This window comes from Mustela nivalis (assembly GCF_964662115.1).
Source record: "Mustela nivalis genome assembly, chromosome: 1".
In the NCBI taxonomy this organism is placed as follows: Eukaryota; Metazoa; Chordata; class Mammalia; order Carnivora; family Mustelidae; genus Mustela; species Mustela nivalis.
Window position 1 is genome coordinate 180,059,550 of NC_139020.1, and position 17,291 is coordinate 180,076,840.

Consider the following 17,291-nt stretch of genomic DNA (forward strand, 5'->3'; position numbering starts at 1 on the left):
CCTGTCATTCTTAGGAATTTTCCTTCCTCTGCAAGAGTTGAAGTTTGCAAGTCGACACGATTAGAATCCTCAGCAAGCTGGCTAATGTTGAGAAAAACCTCTCATCACATTTTCATTATTATTAGAAATTCTTTAGACTTAAAAAAAAAAAAATAGGGTGACAGTTGATCATTATCAGGCATGCAGATGGACAGAGTAATTTGTCCAGAGTTACACGTTAGGCCCCAGACGAAGAAAACAATGGCAAAAGAATTCAAGCTGAGAGGACACTGTATTTCCCACTAAGAACACAAGCAGATTCCTTGCTTCTTTGGTATAGTGCTGAGATAAGGAGGGCCCGACACAGATTCCATGGACTGGTCATGGTGGTAGAACAAGATTCAAGGCTGAACTTGAACGAGTTACAGTGGATTCTGTTGAACCAATCCTAAAACTGCTTGCAACTTGGGACTTGGCGGGGTGTTTTCAGAGTTCTTTCCCTGAGTCGTTTAATACCAGCCTTGAGGGTTGGCTGGTATTAGCAAATAAAAATACAGGATGCCTGCTTAAATTTGAATTTCAGATAGAAAATAAATACTTTTAAAATTCTGTACTTAACATATAGTGTTATATTAGTTTTAGGTGCACAATATAATGATTCAACAATGAATAATCTTTTTTTTTTTTTCCCCACTGTAAGTGTGTCCTAAGTATTTAATCTGGCCCCTCTAACCTAGACCACCCACTGGGAATTCTACTTCTTCTTTTTAAGACTTTATTTATTTATTTGACAGACAGGGATCACAAGTAGGCAGAGAGGCAGGGAGAGGGTGGGGGGGGGGAGGCAGGCTCCCTGCTGAGCAGAGAGCCCGATGTGGGGCTTGATCCCAGGACCCCAGGATCATGACTTGAGCTGAAGGCAGAGACTTAACCCACTGAGCCACCCAGGTGCCCCTAGGAATTCTTGATTACCATCACCCATCTGTAGCTTGGTCTGAGAGTAGGGGCATCAAGGGTTTGGAAAGCTCTTTGGTTTCACATGCTGCTGTCAGAAAGGAAAGAACACATTTATTGAACGTAGGCAGGTGTCTTCACGGTATCCTATTGCCGTCTTCCCAAGAACCTTGTAAGACAGGTAGGTCACTAGCCCTATTTTATAATGAGGAAGTTGAGGTTCACAAGTTAGTTTACCTAAGGCCACAAAAATCCTACCAACCCAGAAACTTGGGACTGACTTCAGTTCTCCGTGCAAACCTTATTACTACACACCCCAGGTCTAGAGCCAGCTGGTTGGTTGGTCTGTTGATTTGTTTCTAAGTGGAAGCTTTGCAGTAACCCACATCCAGGTCCCAGCTGCCCATGGACAAGCTCTGGCAGACAAGGGGCTAGCTAGGTGACTCTTCTAAACCTCAGTCCCCTCATCTGTAAATTGGAAATAGTGCCTAGTCTAGGTACACTCTGAGGATTGAAAGAGTTCCTGTAAGCAAAATGCCCAGCAGCACACACCCAGGACAGCCCCCGTTAAAGCCAGTTTCTTTCATTGTCCTGCTAAGGAGCTGAGGGGTCCGAGGGAGCTGGAGATCACAGACAGCCTGGAAATGCATGTTCACACCTTGAACCCCAGTAAAAGAGCTTCATTCTCTCAAGATATAGGGAGGGGAGGCACCCCTTTCCTGAAGTCAGTGGGGGCTCTGGAGCTTCCTCAGAGGCTTGAAGGACGGCTTACGTAATCCTTCCAGGGATTTGGCTGGAGGTGTGATTGAAAAATGTTTAAATGGGGCGGAGAGGAAACTCTAAGAATGGAAAGACCTTGTGACTTGGGAGGGGAGTGCTGGAGGTCTGGCTTTGCCGGCCCCTCCCTGCTTCCACTCCCGCCTTCCAATTCCCTCCCATTCCCTCCCCTTCCAATTCCTCTCCCCATCTGTGGCTCCGACCTGGAGTCCCGGGAAGGAGCCAACCAGCTGCTGCTGTTGTAGACCTAAAGTCACCTCAGAGCAGAACCCCTTTGCTTTGGTAAGTCTTCAAAGCTCGGTGGCAGGCGGCTTTCCCCTCCCAGGACTGAGGGTTTGGACCAAAGGAATTCAGCTCTCCCAACCGGCTAGCTGCTGTTTCTGCAGTCTGGAGGAGTGGAAGGCAAGGGGGGGGGGGGTGTACTTCATTTTAGCTACTAGGAAATTACCTTGGCTCTGTAAGCACTTTTTCCGGACTAATTATTCGCCATTATCAGTAGTGGCATTGGACACTGAGTGAATGGGAGCCCCAGCGTTCCGCCTTTGCATACAATTGACAATGAAAGTGACAGCATGTGTCCTACTTCCTCCCACTCCTCCCAGGACTTGGGCTCCTGCAACAGAGATAACTCATCAGGAGTGGAGAGCTTACTATGAAATATTGAGTCAGTATTTTAAAAATGGGGCATGAGAGATACTTTGTGTGGTTTAAGGAGCCTTGGGGGGATGTCGGGCTTCTCACCTGAAGTGAGGATCCAGGTGGGTTTGGATGCCCTGTTTTAAACTTCTGCTGAAAATGGCTGGGGTCTGATTTTGTAGTTCTTTAAAAAAAAACCTTTTTAATAAAGTTCGATGTCTTTGCTATTAGGGGATAGCTGTGGACTGTAGTTGTTTTGGTTTGGTTCAAGAAGCACTGAGTGGTAACACATTCACTATTGTTATCTGTGTTCAGATCTCTTATGCGGTTTAATTCAGTTTTTGGCTCATCCGGATTAGTCTAATTTTTAAAAGCTACCTGTCCTAAAAAAAAAAAGCTACCTGTCCTCCCTAGCCTAGAACCAGTCAGTGGCCAACATATTTATAAATTCTGGAGCCCCAAGTTAAGCTGATGAGTCCCCCACTTTCTTCCCTAGCAACCCCTTCCCCCTCTTGTCAGAATCTGGAGGAATTAGGCAAAGTGGGTCAAGCACAGGCTTGGAGTCCCATCTGCTACTTTTTTACTGTGGGAGTTTAAATTAATTGCTCTAAAATTTCAGTTTTCACAGAAATGAAGGAGCTGGTTATAATAGCATAATACATATAGAGAGAGGCTTTCTCTCAAACTCTGCCCCCTAATAATGCCCAGTGAGGGTGAGAAATTCAAAGCAATTCTTTTTGGGGACTCAATGATGTGCTCACTTGGCATCACTGCTGGGTCAGACCCCTCGAGTCTCCTGAAACTCAGCCCGTCCTCAGCCTCCGGGACCTTCTTTTCTATTTTAAATGGTTGATTACTATAGCTTTTTTAAAAATCTCCTTGTGTTTTATGATGTGTATATCCTATTATTCTGGGGAAGCACTTCTCAAGTCATTTGTGAGACAGATTGCTGAGTCCCCCTTTGAGTCCTTCTGATGCAGTAGGTCTGGGGTAGGCCCCAGGAATTTGCATTTTTAACAGGTTCTGAGATAAAACTGATTCTGCTGGTCAGGGGACTGTGATGTGATAACTCTACACTGGTCACCTTTATTTAATATCCCCTTACCTAGGAATTAGTAGAAAGAAATTTACTGTTACAACTCCTAGTTATTAAGTCTCAAGGAGCTAATAAACTAGACTTGTCGTGGAAAGCCAAGTTCCCAGAGAATTGAGAGAAATGTGATTTGTTAAAAATTCAGACAAGGTGATTTGAAAGCAGCCTGGCCAGTGAAAAACCACTCTAAGTAAACTATACTTTAGCTTAAACTGCTAATCACTGAGTGTTAATCAGTTCCATAGCTTGGTCAAAGAAATCTGTGTTTATACACAGTAACCAGGATCCTTTCAATACTGACATGGTTAAGCAAACCGTCATCCTTAAACACTGGATCCAGTTTGCACGTTTTAGAGGTGACTTGGCACCCACCACACCATTTAACAGACATGAAATGCACTTTCTGTAGCTGGTATGATCATCACCATGTCCCACTCCTTCGGTGAAGTGCACGGGTCTCTAGCAAGCTTAGATTAAAAAGGGGCTTATCACCAGGGTCTCCTCAGGGCAATGCCAGGAGACCGGCAAATGTTTCTAATTAGCGCAGTTCCTAATGACTGCACATCTTTAGTTTGCATGGAGCCCAGCATTAGAGCTCCCGTCTGTGACAACTTTCCCAAGTCCCCAGATGTCCCTTTTCATATCCTCTTACTTCATTTCTTTTCTCTCCCCTTTTCTTAATTTCTGATGATACTGAGGCTATGGTAGACTTTATCTTGAGTGTTCAAACAGGCATTAATGCTAGCATTTTTACATTTGCATATACATTTTTGAGCAATATATTGTATGTACCCTTAAGTATTTATTTATTTATTTGTTGTTTGTTTAATTAATTGTTAAAGTAATTTCTATGCCCGGTATAGGGCTCGAACTCATGGCCGCAAGATCAAGAGTCACGTGCTCTGCCAACTAAACCAGCCAGATGCCCCTGCACATACATTTTTATGAAATGAATTTTGAGGGTTTTTTTTAAAGATTTTATTTATTTATTTGACAGAGAGATCACAAGTAAGCAAAGAGGCAGGCGGGGGGTGGGGGGGGAGCAGGCTCCCCGCTGAGCGGAGCCCCCGATCCCAGGACCCTGAGATCACGAGCTGAGCCCAAGGCAGAGGCTTAACCCACTTAGCCACGCAGGTGCCCTTCGGTTTTGAGTTTTATATGGGTAAAAAGACTCCGTCTTAAGTTACTTTTTAAATAGCTTAGTTTATTTCTTTGTGTAGTAAAGTTGCTACAGACATTTCCACTGGGTCATTATATTCAACATGCGCTTTTTAGGCACCTTTGCTTTGGGTTCAGGTAAGAAAAACTGTAGCCTCAAAAGGAAAAGGGAAGTTTGGGGGTTTGGCTTTTTTTTTTTTTTTTCCTTTTTTTCAAAGTGGCCTAGAAACCTAGGGATGCCCCCACACCAGGCAGACGCAGCTTCCGTCTCCAAGGCAGCTCAGCGACCAGTATGCTCTGGGAAGCACTGGTAGCCACCGTTTGCTAATTGCCTGCGCTCCAGCGTCGGATTGGCAGGTGGCTGGTCGTCCCTGTGAGCATGTTCCTAGTTAGCCGCAAACAGGTGCACACGTTTGCCGGGGGTGGCTGTTCCCACACAAGTGCTCCTGCACACACAGAGTAGCCTCGTTTTTGCCAACCATGTGGCTTTCTCAAAAAGGGGTGAGGCTGGCACATTCCTCCAGGGCTTTTGAGGTCAGCGAAGAAACACAACAGCCCAAGAAAGGGGGCTTGAGAATGCCAAAGGGAATCATCCCCTGAAGCATAGTTGCAGCAGGGAAACGATGGGTCATGGGCTGCCTCCTTCTAGAAGGCCGTCAGTGTAGGATTCTGGAACACCTAATGGAGGCGTTCTGCCTAGATCATACGCTGCCTGAGCACGTTCTTCAGTGTGACAACGAATTCCTGCTGAGACGATGAAGACAAGGAATTCCCGGTTTAGTTACTGAGAAGTAACCAGTCTTGGAGATTTATGGGTTTTCTCTCTAGCCAGGACCTGGGAAAATCAATTCATCTTGGCAATTCTGGTCAAGTGCATCTTTCAAATAACACTTCCATTGCCATTAAGGTCAAGAATGCCCAGTCACGGTGAGTGCATTTAGTGCCGGGGAAAGGCAGAGACATCTCCAGCCAGGGCTGCTCACCTTCCCAGCTGCTTTTGGGGCCCTCCCTCTGGATTCTGAGGTTGATCCTGATTCATACAAACCAAGCCTCCTGCCCTGCGCTGTCCGGGGAGGGGCCCGTCTCTGCAGAAGCTCAGTCAACCCGCCTGGCCTCCCACTCCCCGGCACATTCCCCGGGGTTGGGTTCTTTGGAGGGCGAACCAATCAGCACTCAGCTGCTGCCAGTCCGCTCAGACATGAAATCCCTCTTGGTCCCAAACTCTGGAAATGATCGGGATTAACCTTAGAAGAACGCGCCAGTGTTTCTAACACCCTGATAGGTTGACTTTTTGGTTCCTCAGTTACCACCTCTTGCCTTAGGAAGCGCCGCAGCTCTCTCTCCCCCTCCAAAGGGCAGTGAATGGGCTGCGCTAACCGCATTGGATGCAGTTTCTGGTGTGGGTTATATCACGCAGAAGAGTGCATAAAACATGTATGTTTGGTTTAAAGAACAAATCGGAGCGTGCACAGCTACATAACCACACCCAAGGAGGAATGTTGCCAGGAACCCCCCCTACCCTACCCCCGTTGTGTACCGTGCCCCTCCCCCCCTTCAGTAATATCCTCTTTCCCCAGAAGTACTCTGACTCTGTTGTACATATTTTCTTCTTTTGCTTTCTACTTTTATCACCGGAATATGAATCTCTAGTTTCATTTTGCTCATTTTATTTTTTTTTTTTAAGATTTTATTTGTTTATTTGAGAGAGAGCACGAGCTGGGGGTAGTCTAAGCACGGAGCTCATGTCCCATGAGGCTCCTTTGACATGGGACTCAGTCCCAGGGCTTCAAGATCATGATCCCAGCCAAAGGCTGCCACTAAATGGACTGAGCCAGCCAGGAGCCCCATTTGCTTATTTTAGAGCATGGGATTGTGAAGTGTGTATTATTTGGGGTCTTGCTTCTTTGCTTACTGTTTGCGAACTTCATCACTAGTGAAGCTGTGGTGTATTTTCTTTGCTATATGGTATTCCTTTGCTTGAATACACTACAATTCTACCATTCCTGTTGAGATATTTGAGGTGTTTCCTTATTGGTTTTCTTGGGTTTTGGTTGGTTGTTTCATGCTTTTATTTAAATTCTAGTGGTTAACATATAGTGTAATTCTGGTTTTAGGAGGAGAATTCAGTGATTCATCACTTACGTACAACACCCATGCTCATCATAACAACTGCTCTCCTTAATGCCATCAGCCATTAAGCTCTCCCCCTCCCAACCTTATTTGTCTTTTTGTGAACAGTGCTGCTATAAAGTTTATTCTTTTGCCTAAGTTTCTGGGGATATACCTAAGAAAGGAATTTCTGTGTGTAGGATATGCAAATTTCCAAAATGATCGAGCTGATTAACATTCCCATTAGCAACGGGTGGAAGTTTCTACTGCCCTACACCTTCATGTAGACTAGGTATTATCAGAGTTTGAAGTTTGGCGGTCTTGTATGTAGTAGTGATTCATCGAGGGCTTAATTTGCGTTTCCCTGAGTGCTTACGAAACTGAACACTTGATTCTGTCTATTGGTCATAGGATTTCTACTTCTGTGCACTGTTTATTTTTCTGTTAGGCTGCCTGTCTCAGCCATCTTTGAGTCCTTCTGGGACTCTTTCTTAATGTTGATAGCTACTGTCCATGGCTCCATTATCTCAATATATGTGGTGGCTTGTTAGAAATGGGCTATTAAATGGGTTCTTACAGAAAAGTGATGTTATATATTCACAGGGAAAGGATGTTTGTGCAAAAGCACAAATGACTAAATGTGAAGGTACGGTAGGAACATTTTCTAATACAAAAAAAAAAAATAAGGCTTTGTCCTTTCCTGAGAATATAATCATTTGGAATATGGTCCAGATTCCACATTTGTCAAAATCACTTATATAACTCTTTTGTTTTTGCACTACTGACAATTTGCACTGTTAATAAATTTTTTAAAACTGGAAACCAAACCGAGGAGCTGAGAAGTCATCTCCCTGTCCACTCTATACTAATAGGTTATGTCACAAATTGCAGAGTGATAGTGATGGCCCACGGTATGTTTTATATATAGCCTGCACAGTGTTTTAGTTTTTATTTTTGTTTTTTGGATTTTTTGTTTGTTTGTTTGCTTCTCAGTGGAGACAGTATTTTAAAATTAGATATCTTAAATAAAACTTGAGATTTTTGCCTTAATTGTTGGGGGGAAATGTAATCATTAGGCAGTAGTGGTTCTACATTCCCACATGGCAGAAATTACGTGGATCTAAGTGGTGGTTCCCTATCCACATTGGAGTCAGATTATGTTTTCCCCCATATCCAATCTCTCTCTCTTCCATATCATTAGAGTTTGCAGCTGGGCATGTGGCTGTCCCAAATAAAGACTCTATATTGCAGTGTCCTTTGCATTAAGCATAGCTCTATGATTGTTCTGGCCCATCGACTTAGGGAAAGTGAGCAGATTTCATATTCTGCCCCTAAATAATGGGTTTGTCCTCCCTCTTTGTTGTTTCCCGACCTAATGGCTGAAATGTCAACATGGAGACACAGTGTTGGGCTATCTTGGACCAGGTGAAGGATAGCAACAAGAGAAGAGTTTGGGGCTCTGGATATTTCACCAATCAAAATGTTGATCTCTGTCACATATGGTCAAGTCCAGTCTATATCCTGAGTAATACTGCAAATGGGCAATGTTTTCTTTTCTTCATAGTCCCCACCATTCTTAACTGTGTTTCTGTTTCTTTTTCTTTTCTTTTCTTTTTTAAGATTTTACTTACTCACTTGAGAGTGAGAGAGAGTACACTCCTAAGGAGGGGTGGTGGTAGAGACAGGGAGAAGCAGACTCCCCACTGAGTGGGGAGCCTGACATGGGACTCTGTCTCAGGACCATGAGATCATGACCCAAGCTGAAGGCAAATGCTTAACCCACCGAGCCACCCGGGTGCTTGGTGTTCTTGTTTCTAATACTGACTCTGACTTGCCTATTTTTGTTTTTGTTTTTGTTTTGAGATTTTATTTATTTGACAGAGAAAGACACAGCGAGACACAAGCAGAGGGAGAGGGAGAATCAGGCTTCCTGTTGAGCAGGGGGCTCATGGGACCGTGGGATCATGACCTGAGCCAAAGGCAGATGCTTTATGACTGAGCCACCCAGGCGCCCCCTGACTTGCCTGTTTTTAGCTAGCTAGCTTACATAGTCGAATGCCTAATGCCTCTCTCGCTTGGCTTTTGATAGGCATTTGTACCTAAGGGGTATTTGTATTGGGATATCTATAGTCTAAGAGTGACATGAGAATTTCGTTAGGTCTAAAAGATACAATTAGAAGTTTTAGGGTTTGATTAGAAAAAACTTTATAATAATTCAAGTCGGGTTTTTCAAACTCAACATTGCGGGATGCCTGGGTGGCTCAGTGGGTTGAGCCTCTGCTTTCAGCTCAGGTCATGGTCTCAAGGTCCTGGGATCAAGTCCCGAGTTGGGCTCTCTGCTCGGGGCGGGGGAGTCTGCTTCCTCCTCTCTCTCTCTCTGCCTACCTCTCTGCCTAGTTGTGATCTCTCTTTCTCTCTCTGTCAAACTCAACATTGGTAACATTTTGGACAGGATAATTCTTTGTTGTTGGGGCTCTATTGTTTGTATTATAGGAAACAGAACAGCTATCCTGGCCTCTGCTCAGCAGATGCCAGTAATGCCTCCCTTCAGCTGTGACTATGAAAAATGTCTTAATGTGACTGTGAAAATGTCTAAGCTCACCTGGCTCAATCAGTAGAGCATGCAACTCTTGATCTCAGGGCCGTAAGTTAGAGCCCCACACTAGCTGTAGAGATTACTTAAAAAGTTAAATCTTTAAAAAGAAAAAGTCTTAATGGAGTACCTGGGTGGCTCAGTCAGTTAAGCGTCTGCCTTCAGCTCAAGTCATGATCCCAAGGTCCTGGGATCGAGTCCCACATCAAGCTCCTTGCTCAGCATGGGGTCTGCTTCTCCCTCTCCCTCCATTCCTTCCCCTGCTCACGATCTCTCTCGCTATCTCTTTCTCTCTCAGATAAATAAATACATGAAATCTTAAAAAAAAGTCACAAGACATTGCCAAGTGCCCCCTGAGGAGCAAAGCTACACAGGTTAAAAGCCACTAAAGTGTATTTCTTTCTTTCTTTTTCTTTCTTTTCTGAATTAATATACCTTATTCTTTTAGAGCAGTCTTAGGTTTCCAGAAAATTTGAGTGGAAAGTACGGAGTTCCCATCTACCCTCTTTTCCTTCATGTCCCACCCCCAACATTTTACCCAACTATTAACATCTTGCACTAGTGGGGTACATTTGTTACAATTGAATCAATATTATTACATAATTATTAACTAAAGTCCCTAGTTAAGTTAGGATTCAGTCTGTGTTGTACGAGTTTATAAATTTGGACGGATGTGTAATATCATGTATGTCATTACAGTATTATTCAGAACTGCCCCCAAATCCCTTGGGCTCTACCTGTTCAGGTATACCCCTTTTAAAGTAGTGTAAACTCTGCTTAAAACAATCCCTAAGCTGTATCCCTACTGATGCACATTGTAGTTGCTTCCAGGCAATTGATCAGTTCCCTGGAAAAGTCTTCCTAAGTGAATACTCATCGTTATTTAGGATACTGGCCCATGATTGATCTTTGGTGCTATCCTGGTTTAATCAACCCCCACATCCAGATGAAGAGAATCTTACCACATCTTATAACCACGTCTTATAACTGGGATGGTTCTAACTGTAGCCCCCCCGCACACCTGTGGGTTCGCTTTCCTCGGTTTCAGTTACCCGTGGTCCGGGAGAGATGATCCTCCTCCGGACAAAGCGTCAGAAGGTCCATAGTAGCCTGACGCTAGGTCTCAATGCCTCGGTCGTTCCCCTCACTGCATCCCCTCATCTCACATCATCGAATGAAGAATGGTGAATATGGGACAATAAGGTATTTTTAGAGAAAGAACAATGTCCATTTAAGTTTTATTACAGTACATTGTTTAATTGTCTATTCTATTTTTTTTTTTAGTTTTTATTTATTTATTTGACAGAGAGATCACAAGTAGGCAGAGAGGCAGGCGGAAGAGGGGGCAGGAAGCAGGCTCCCCGCTGAGCAGAGAGCCCTATACAGGGCTCTGTCCCAGGACCCTGAGATCATAACCCAAGCCAAAGGCGGAGGCTTAACCCACTGAGCCACCTAGGTGCCCCTATTTTATTATTATTGCTTTTAATCTCTTACTATGCCTAATTTACAAATGAAACTTTATCATGGGTGTATATATATAGGAGAAAAGACAATATATATAGGGTTTGGTACTATCTTTGGTTTCAGACATCCACTGGAAGTCTGGGAGTGTATCTCCTGTGGATAAGGGGGGACTACTGTATAGTTAAAATTACTTGTGACAGTTCCTTGAAGGGTGTCTGCGTGGCTCCGTGGGTGGGTGGTTGACTCTTGATCTCAGCTCAGATCATGATCTCAGGGTCCTGGGATCTGGCCCCGTGTCAGACTCAGCCCTCAGCAGGAAATCTTCTTGAGATTCTCTCTCCCTCTGTCTCTGCCCCGACTCCTCTAAAATAAATTAATAAATCTTAAAAAGAAAAGAAGAGAAATTCCTTGAAAAGATGACATGTCAAAGAGCAGAGTTTATCTTTCAATAAATCCAGACTGGGGAGTAGTTTTCTTCTGTTGAAACACATAGTTGTTTCTTTAGTTAGGCACTAACATGTAAGTTGCTGGTGTTTACCAAGCATATACTAAAAGCTTAAATTCTAGAGAAATCTCAGTGTTGTGAGATGCTGGTGCTTTGAGGACACAAGAACTGAAGCCTTCTTAAAGGGCCTCAATGTCAGTCATCCCATTTACTCTCAATAAGCTCATTGAATAGAATGATGGATAAAATCTCTCCCTTACTTCTGTCTCCTCTCCTTTCTATTTTGCTTCCGCATACCATGTACAGTATGTACTTGATACATACTTGCTAAAAGAATAGATGAAGTTATAGTAAATAGCAGCTTCTGCTTTAGTGAGGTCTTGATTGCCACAAAGCTAACAATAACCCAAAGAGGTAACTGAGTGCTAGGCTGAGTCCTTGGAACATGGCATATAGTTCACATAGACCCAGAAGATAATAATACATATGTCATTGGTGGTGACGGTGAATAGCAAAAAGTGTTGTCCTTAGCCTATCATTTAGAATGTATACATGTATTTTCCCTTCACAAAAAAAACCTCCCAAGCCAACTTCTCTGAAAAAGGAAATGGGATTTGAAGGACAGAGCATAAAAGAAATTACTAAGAAAAATAAATATCATTACTGAGAGTTGACAGATGACCTTTAATATGAATAAATTGGATTGTGGTATATTTTGGTTTTCAGGAAGCCCAAACCTGTTTTCCAAGATTGTCAATGTGGTTAAACCATGCTACTTAGATTTCAAATGAAGAGAGATTTATTCTTACGTAAGAACAGGAGCCAAGTGACTTTTTATTTCCTGTAGCAATTTGTAAAGCAGGATCTTTAACCTTCAGGAAGGGCCGCAACCTTCCTTTTGAAATGTAAAGTTGACAAGTGCAAATCATAGTTTCTCCAAACCAGGTGACATTCAACTCTTGGTTCTTACTGGAAGACAGTAAGTGTATGTACAGTTTGCTTGGTGGGTTCACTTGACTGCCCTGTAGCACGGTCAGAAAATGGGATGGTAAAGCCAAAAGACAAAATTAGACAGTGAAAGAGAACCACTTATATCAAGCCTGTTCTGGTGACAGGAGTGAGCAATTTCTAATATAGCACAGTACAGTGAGGGTCAAATAAAACCTGTCTGCAGGTTATGCCTCGTTCCCCAGATTAATCTGTAAGAATTGATCTGTGAGTGTTGAATGACTACTTTGGGAAGAGATTCACCATGCTTGGGTTTGGTCCTCTGGGTGAGGGGGTTCATTTCTTTGAGTGTGAATCACTGGGGCAAACCCCAGGGAATCTAATGTGAAGATTGCATGAATGATGGCTCTTGAAACTGATTGGTTCAGTGTTTTCATTTGTAACTAGCAGGTGATCCTCGGATCATGACCTGAGCCAAAGGTAGACACTTAACCAACTGAGCCACCCAGGTGTCCCAATATAAACTTTTTTATTGAATTCATAGCTATTATAAAAAATTGGTGATTCTACCCGAGTGGTTTTATGATAACCAACATTCCAACAACATTATGTGTCCACTAAAGGTAATTATGAGGGTGCTATAGGAACACAGAAAAAGTATGTGAAGAAATTTGAAGACTGCTGTGTGAAAATGGAGTATCCACCATAATAATAATTATGTAATGGAACAGATACTCATAAGAAATATACAATGAAAATGGCTGCAAGTTTATCAGGAGAGTAAGGAAAATAGGATTATGACACCTGAATACTGTAATTTTAATTTTTTTTTGTCTTTTTAAAAACTTCAAAATATCAAATGGCTTGGGGTGGGGGTTCAGTTGGCGGCTCTCTCTAATTGAATCCTTAGCCTTACGTGTGTAGTGATGGTATTTTGCTAAAGCCCAGTATCCTGTAGTTATTTATCAGATTTCCTCTGGTGGCTAGGTTGGATGCTATTTTAGGTAACGGTGACTGACATTACTGTATTCCTCTCCTTTTCAGTGATGAAAATGCCAGGAAAGATTTAAAGACCCTACCAGCCTTTCCCACCAAAACTCTTCAGGAGCACCCATCCCTTGCTTACTGGTAAGCCAAAGCAGGACAACAGGTGACCCTGCTATCAAAGCCTCCATTGAGAAAAGCGTGCTTTTCAAGAAATTAAAAGAAACATAGGTGAAGAAAGTATCCCATAGCCCATCACGTGCATCTGAGCCGCTATAAGTAGACCTTGATCCTTTCCCTGAAAGGGTCTTGTCAAAGCTTACTCTGGAGATCATCGTACCAAGATTGTGGTCGTTTGTGAAGTATGGCTTCATGCCTTCTTACTCAACATGTGTCGAAGGTCTGTAAAAAAAGGGGGCCCTTTTTTTTTTTTAAGCAGTTACTCTTTTTTCTTTAATTAATTATTTTTGTAGAGAGGGCTTTTAAGTGAACATGTCACTGTGCAATGTGGCCTTAATCTAGCAGAGTGCAATATACATGTTATAAAATACAGATTTCCATGGAAAGAGGTTTTCTTAATGGCCAGAAACTACCTAACTGATCAGAGGTTTCTTCTGTGGCCAAAAATTGTTATATATTTTAAGTAGTTCTATTTCTATTTTAAAGAATCCATGGTATCTATTTTCCATACGGTGTTTTTCCTTGAAAAGTACTCCCCGCCCCCTCCCCCACTACTTTGAATTAGTTACATCCCCTTTAAATATAGTTTCCTTGATTTATGGTTCGGAATCCTGAAGATAGTTTTCCTTTCCACTGAAAAACTGATTACAAAATAAATACATAACATGAATAACTTTCATAGGAGAGATGAAATGCAGGTCCCACAGAAAGAGCAAAAGTGAGTCCTGAGATTGTGTTGCTTCCTGAGTCTGGAACCTTCCAAACATATTATTGTTAAGTGATAGTTTTGTTGCGGGGGGAGGGAGACCATTTACTGCTAATTACTGGTTGTGTAGAGATAAAAACATTTACCCTTCTAGGTTATACTTGAGATATGACAGGTATCTATTTGTAAGTAGGGTACAGTAGCTGAGTGATATCAAAGGTGACACACTTCAACATAATTCTCACCTTTCTAGTCAAGTTTTTTTTTTTTTTAAGTTTTTGGGTTTTTTACTAAGTCTCTGACCCCAGTATGCGGTTCAAACTCACAACCCCAAGATCAAGAGTCACATGTTCTACCCACTGAGCCAGCCAGGTGCCCCTCTAGTCTAACAAGTGTTATCCTGGGACAGTAATGAAACATTTTCTCTAAAAGCAGTGTTTCCCAAGTAGTGAGTGACAGGATAGTATTTTGGGTTGCACACAAGACTCAGAACAGTTTTAATCTTTTCTGAATCTTTGTGGCTAATTTTAAGGAAATGCCTTTAATATCTAACATTTGCTGATCTCTTTTTTTAAGCCTTTTAATTTTCCTGGAGAGGCTCACTAATTAGCATTAATAACATTATTTTGTATTTTTATCTCATTCAATTATGGCAAAAATAAGTGTTTCATTTGATAAATTGATATTCTCTTTCCTTTTCTAATAAATCAAGTTTTTAAAAAGTATTGATATATTTATATATCATACAAAATATAAATAAAGTCTTGATGAGGTAGCTAAATGTCTGAGGTTCAGGAATGAGTGTCCTACAGAAACTAAAGTCAGCCAGTTTCTAGATCCCAAACAAGTTGGTAAAGGTCTTTTTTCTCCCTAGTTTCTCAACAAACCACCTGAGAATCTTAAAATTGAGTCTGTACCTCATATAATCATACATTGCCATATTTTTCATTCCTTGTTTTACAGTGAGGACAGGGTAATTGAGCATTATTTGAAAATCAAAGGTCTGACTCGGGGTCAAGCTGTGGTCCAGTAAGTATCTGTCTTTTCTTTTGCTTAGATAGAATTTTAATGCGTTCTGTTTAAAGAAGTCATCTGAAATGATTTGTTGTGTGGTTTGTGTGTATATCATCCCCATCTGGTTAGAAAAGCCTTACTATGAATTATAAAAATGCCTTGAGTCATTCTGCTGTTGCTGTCATCAATTCAGATATTTTCCAGAGTCAGGCAGGTGGCAAAACTGAGAAGTGCGGGCCAGGTGTAGGGAAAATAGGGAATGGTGGAGACTGCGGTAAACTAGAGAGCTGTTGCTCTGAGTAGAGGCAAAGTTATTCAGTCTCAGCAGGCCTAAAGCTATCAGAGCTGATAGTTTCTAAGAAAAGGTGGAAATTCTGATTTTTAAAATCCAGTTTTAAACATAGCAAAGTAATTTTAAGAAAATTTTATTATAATGCAACCCAAACAAAACCCGTCTGGAGGCCATACTTGGTTGCCTGGTTTGTGACTCTACTTTGGGTGGAGCATACAGTGTTGGTGTTGGATAATCTATGTCTGCATGTTAACAAGAGCAGACCATAGTGATATATTTCTGCATTTTAGACTTACAGAGTTGCTATCCATTTATTAAAAAAAAAAAAAAAAAAAAAAAAGATTTATTAAAATCAGCAGGGAGCCCTGATCCTGGGCTCAGTTTCAGGACTGAGCCCAAACCAAGAGTCGGAGACTTAACCAACTGAGCCATCCAGGCACCCCCACCATCCATTTATTAACAGTAGTTCAGAAGCTACATTAAAGTTTTAAAATTATAAGAACTGGTGCACCTGGGTGGCTCAGTGGGTTAAACCTCTGCCTTTGGCTCAGGTCGTGATCTCAGGGTCCTGGGATCGAGCCCAGTATCTAGCTCTCTGCTCAGCAGGGAGCCTGCTTCCCCCCCCCCCCTCTCTGCCTGCCTCTCTGCCTCCTTGGGATCTCTCTCTCTGTCAAATAAATAAATAAAATCTTTAAAAAAAAATACTTCCAAGTTGGGTTTAGGATACATGCAATCCAGTATGTTTCTAAGCCATAGAAATTTTAATATGCAGAAAATAATATCTCTTACAGCTTTTGGAAATTGAAGTTTTGTTAGCAACTGCCTAACATTTGGGTAAGTTAGGATATATAACTCCCTAGAGTGGCTTATTCTGTTTCTACTGCAGTCAGAGGCATTAGCCATGGTTGTAATGAGGAAAGTAGATAGAAATTGTGTTTCTTTTCTTTTCTTTTTTTTTTTTAAGATTTATTTATTTGAGAGAGAGTGTGCGAGCAGGGGGAGGGAGAGAGAACCTTAAGCAGACTCCCTGATGAGCTCAGAGCCCTGTGTAGGCTGGATCTCAGGATCCTGAGAGCTTGACCTGAGCCAAAATCTGACTGGCAGAGCCACACAGGCACCCCACGTATCATATTTCTGTACATCACTTTTCCCAAAATGGTCCTCTAATTTATTAAGAGATTATAATATATATTCATTTTTCATAGGTATATGAAAATAGTAGAAGCTCTACCCACTTATGGAGTCCATTATTATGCAGTAAAGGTAAATACTTTCGCGTAACAAAGCTTTCCTACTGCCCATGTTAGTTTGTCAGTTAATGAATAGCACCAACTTCTAAAATTACATAAATTAACGTGCATATGCATGCAAATTATCTCTATAAATTTCAACATTTAAAATATAATTGATTTTCTTAAAAAATAAAAGCTTGATTATACCTTATCATTTGTAGCAAATTATAAAGCTTGTTATTTTTGTAAAATACTTGCTACATTCAGATGTTTTCCCAAAACCTCTATGAATCCTAGCATACTCAAATTATTCTCATTTAGTGCATCTATTCCTTTTACCTATTTTTGCTACTGTTTCTCTTCCCCGGTTGTTCACTGTCTAATGTTACCAGATACTTACTTGATTGAGCCTTTATAGGAGAATCATAAACTTGCCACTGTCATTTCAACAGATTCATAAAATTCTCAAATTTTTGCAGGATTTGCAATACCAGTTTTCAATTGGTAGATTTCATATTTGTGTAGTATTTTTAGGTGCTTTCAAGCAGGGAGAGATGCATTCAGAAATATTTTGAGAGGTTAGGGATAAAGCACCATTAAGAAGGGGCTCTTGTTTGAAAGGAGTTTTATCATAGATCAATCTTGAGTGACTTTTCAAGTTACAACAGTATTTGCAATTCAAAATGGGGGGGTTAAATAGTAAGTACTTGCATAATGAGGATACCTT

General features: G+C 41.7%; 1 protein-coding gene across 8 annotated transcripts in view; it reads left to right on the forward strand.

Moving 5' to 3' along the window:
* FRMD4B (FERM domain containing 4B) overlaps positions 1-17,291 on the forward strand; it is a 323,042-nt gene that overhangs the window by 269,898 nt on the left and 35,853 nt on the right. For all 8 annotated transcript variants that reach the window (XM_082691213.1, XM_082691212.1, XM_082691208.1 and 5 more), the window contains 3 exons: positions 13,201-13,284; positions 14,990-15,055; positions 16,538-16,595. In XM_082691213.1, coding sequence (XP_082547339.1) covers positions 13,201-13,284; positions 14,990-15,055; positions 16,538-16,595 — 208 coding nt within the window. The remainder of the gene's footprint in view (positions 1-13,200; positions 13,285-14,989; positions 15,056-16,537; positions 16,596-17,291) is intronic.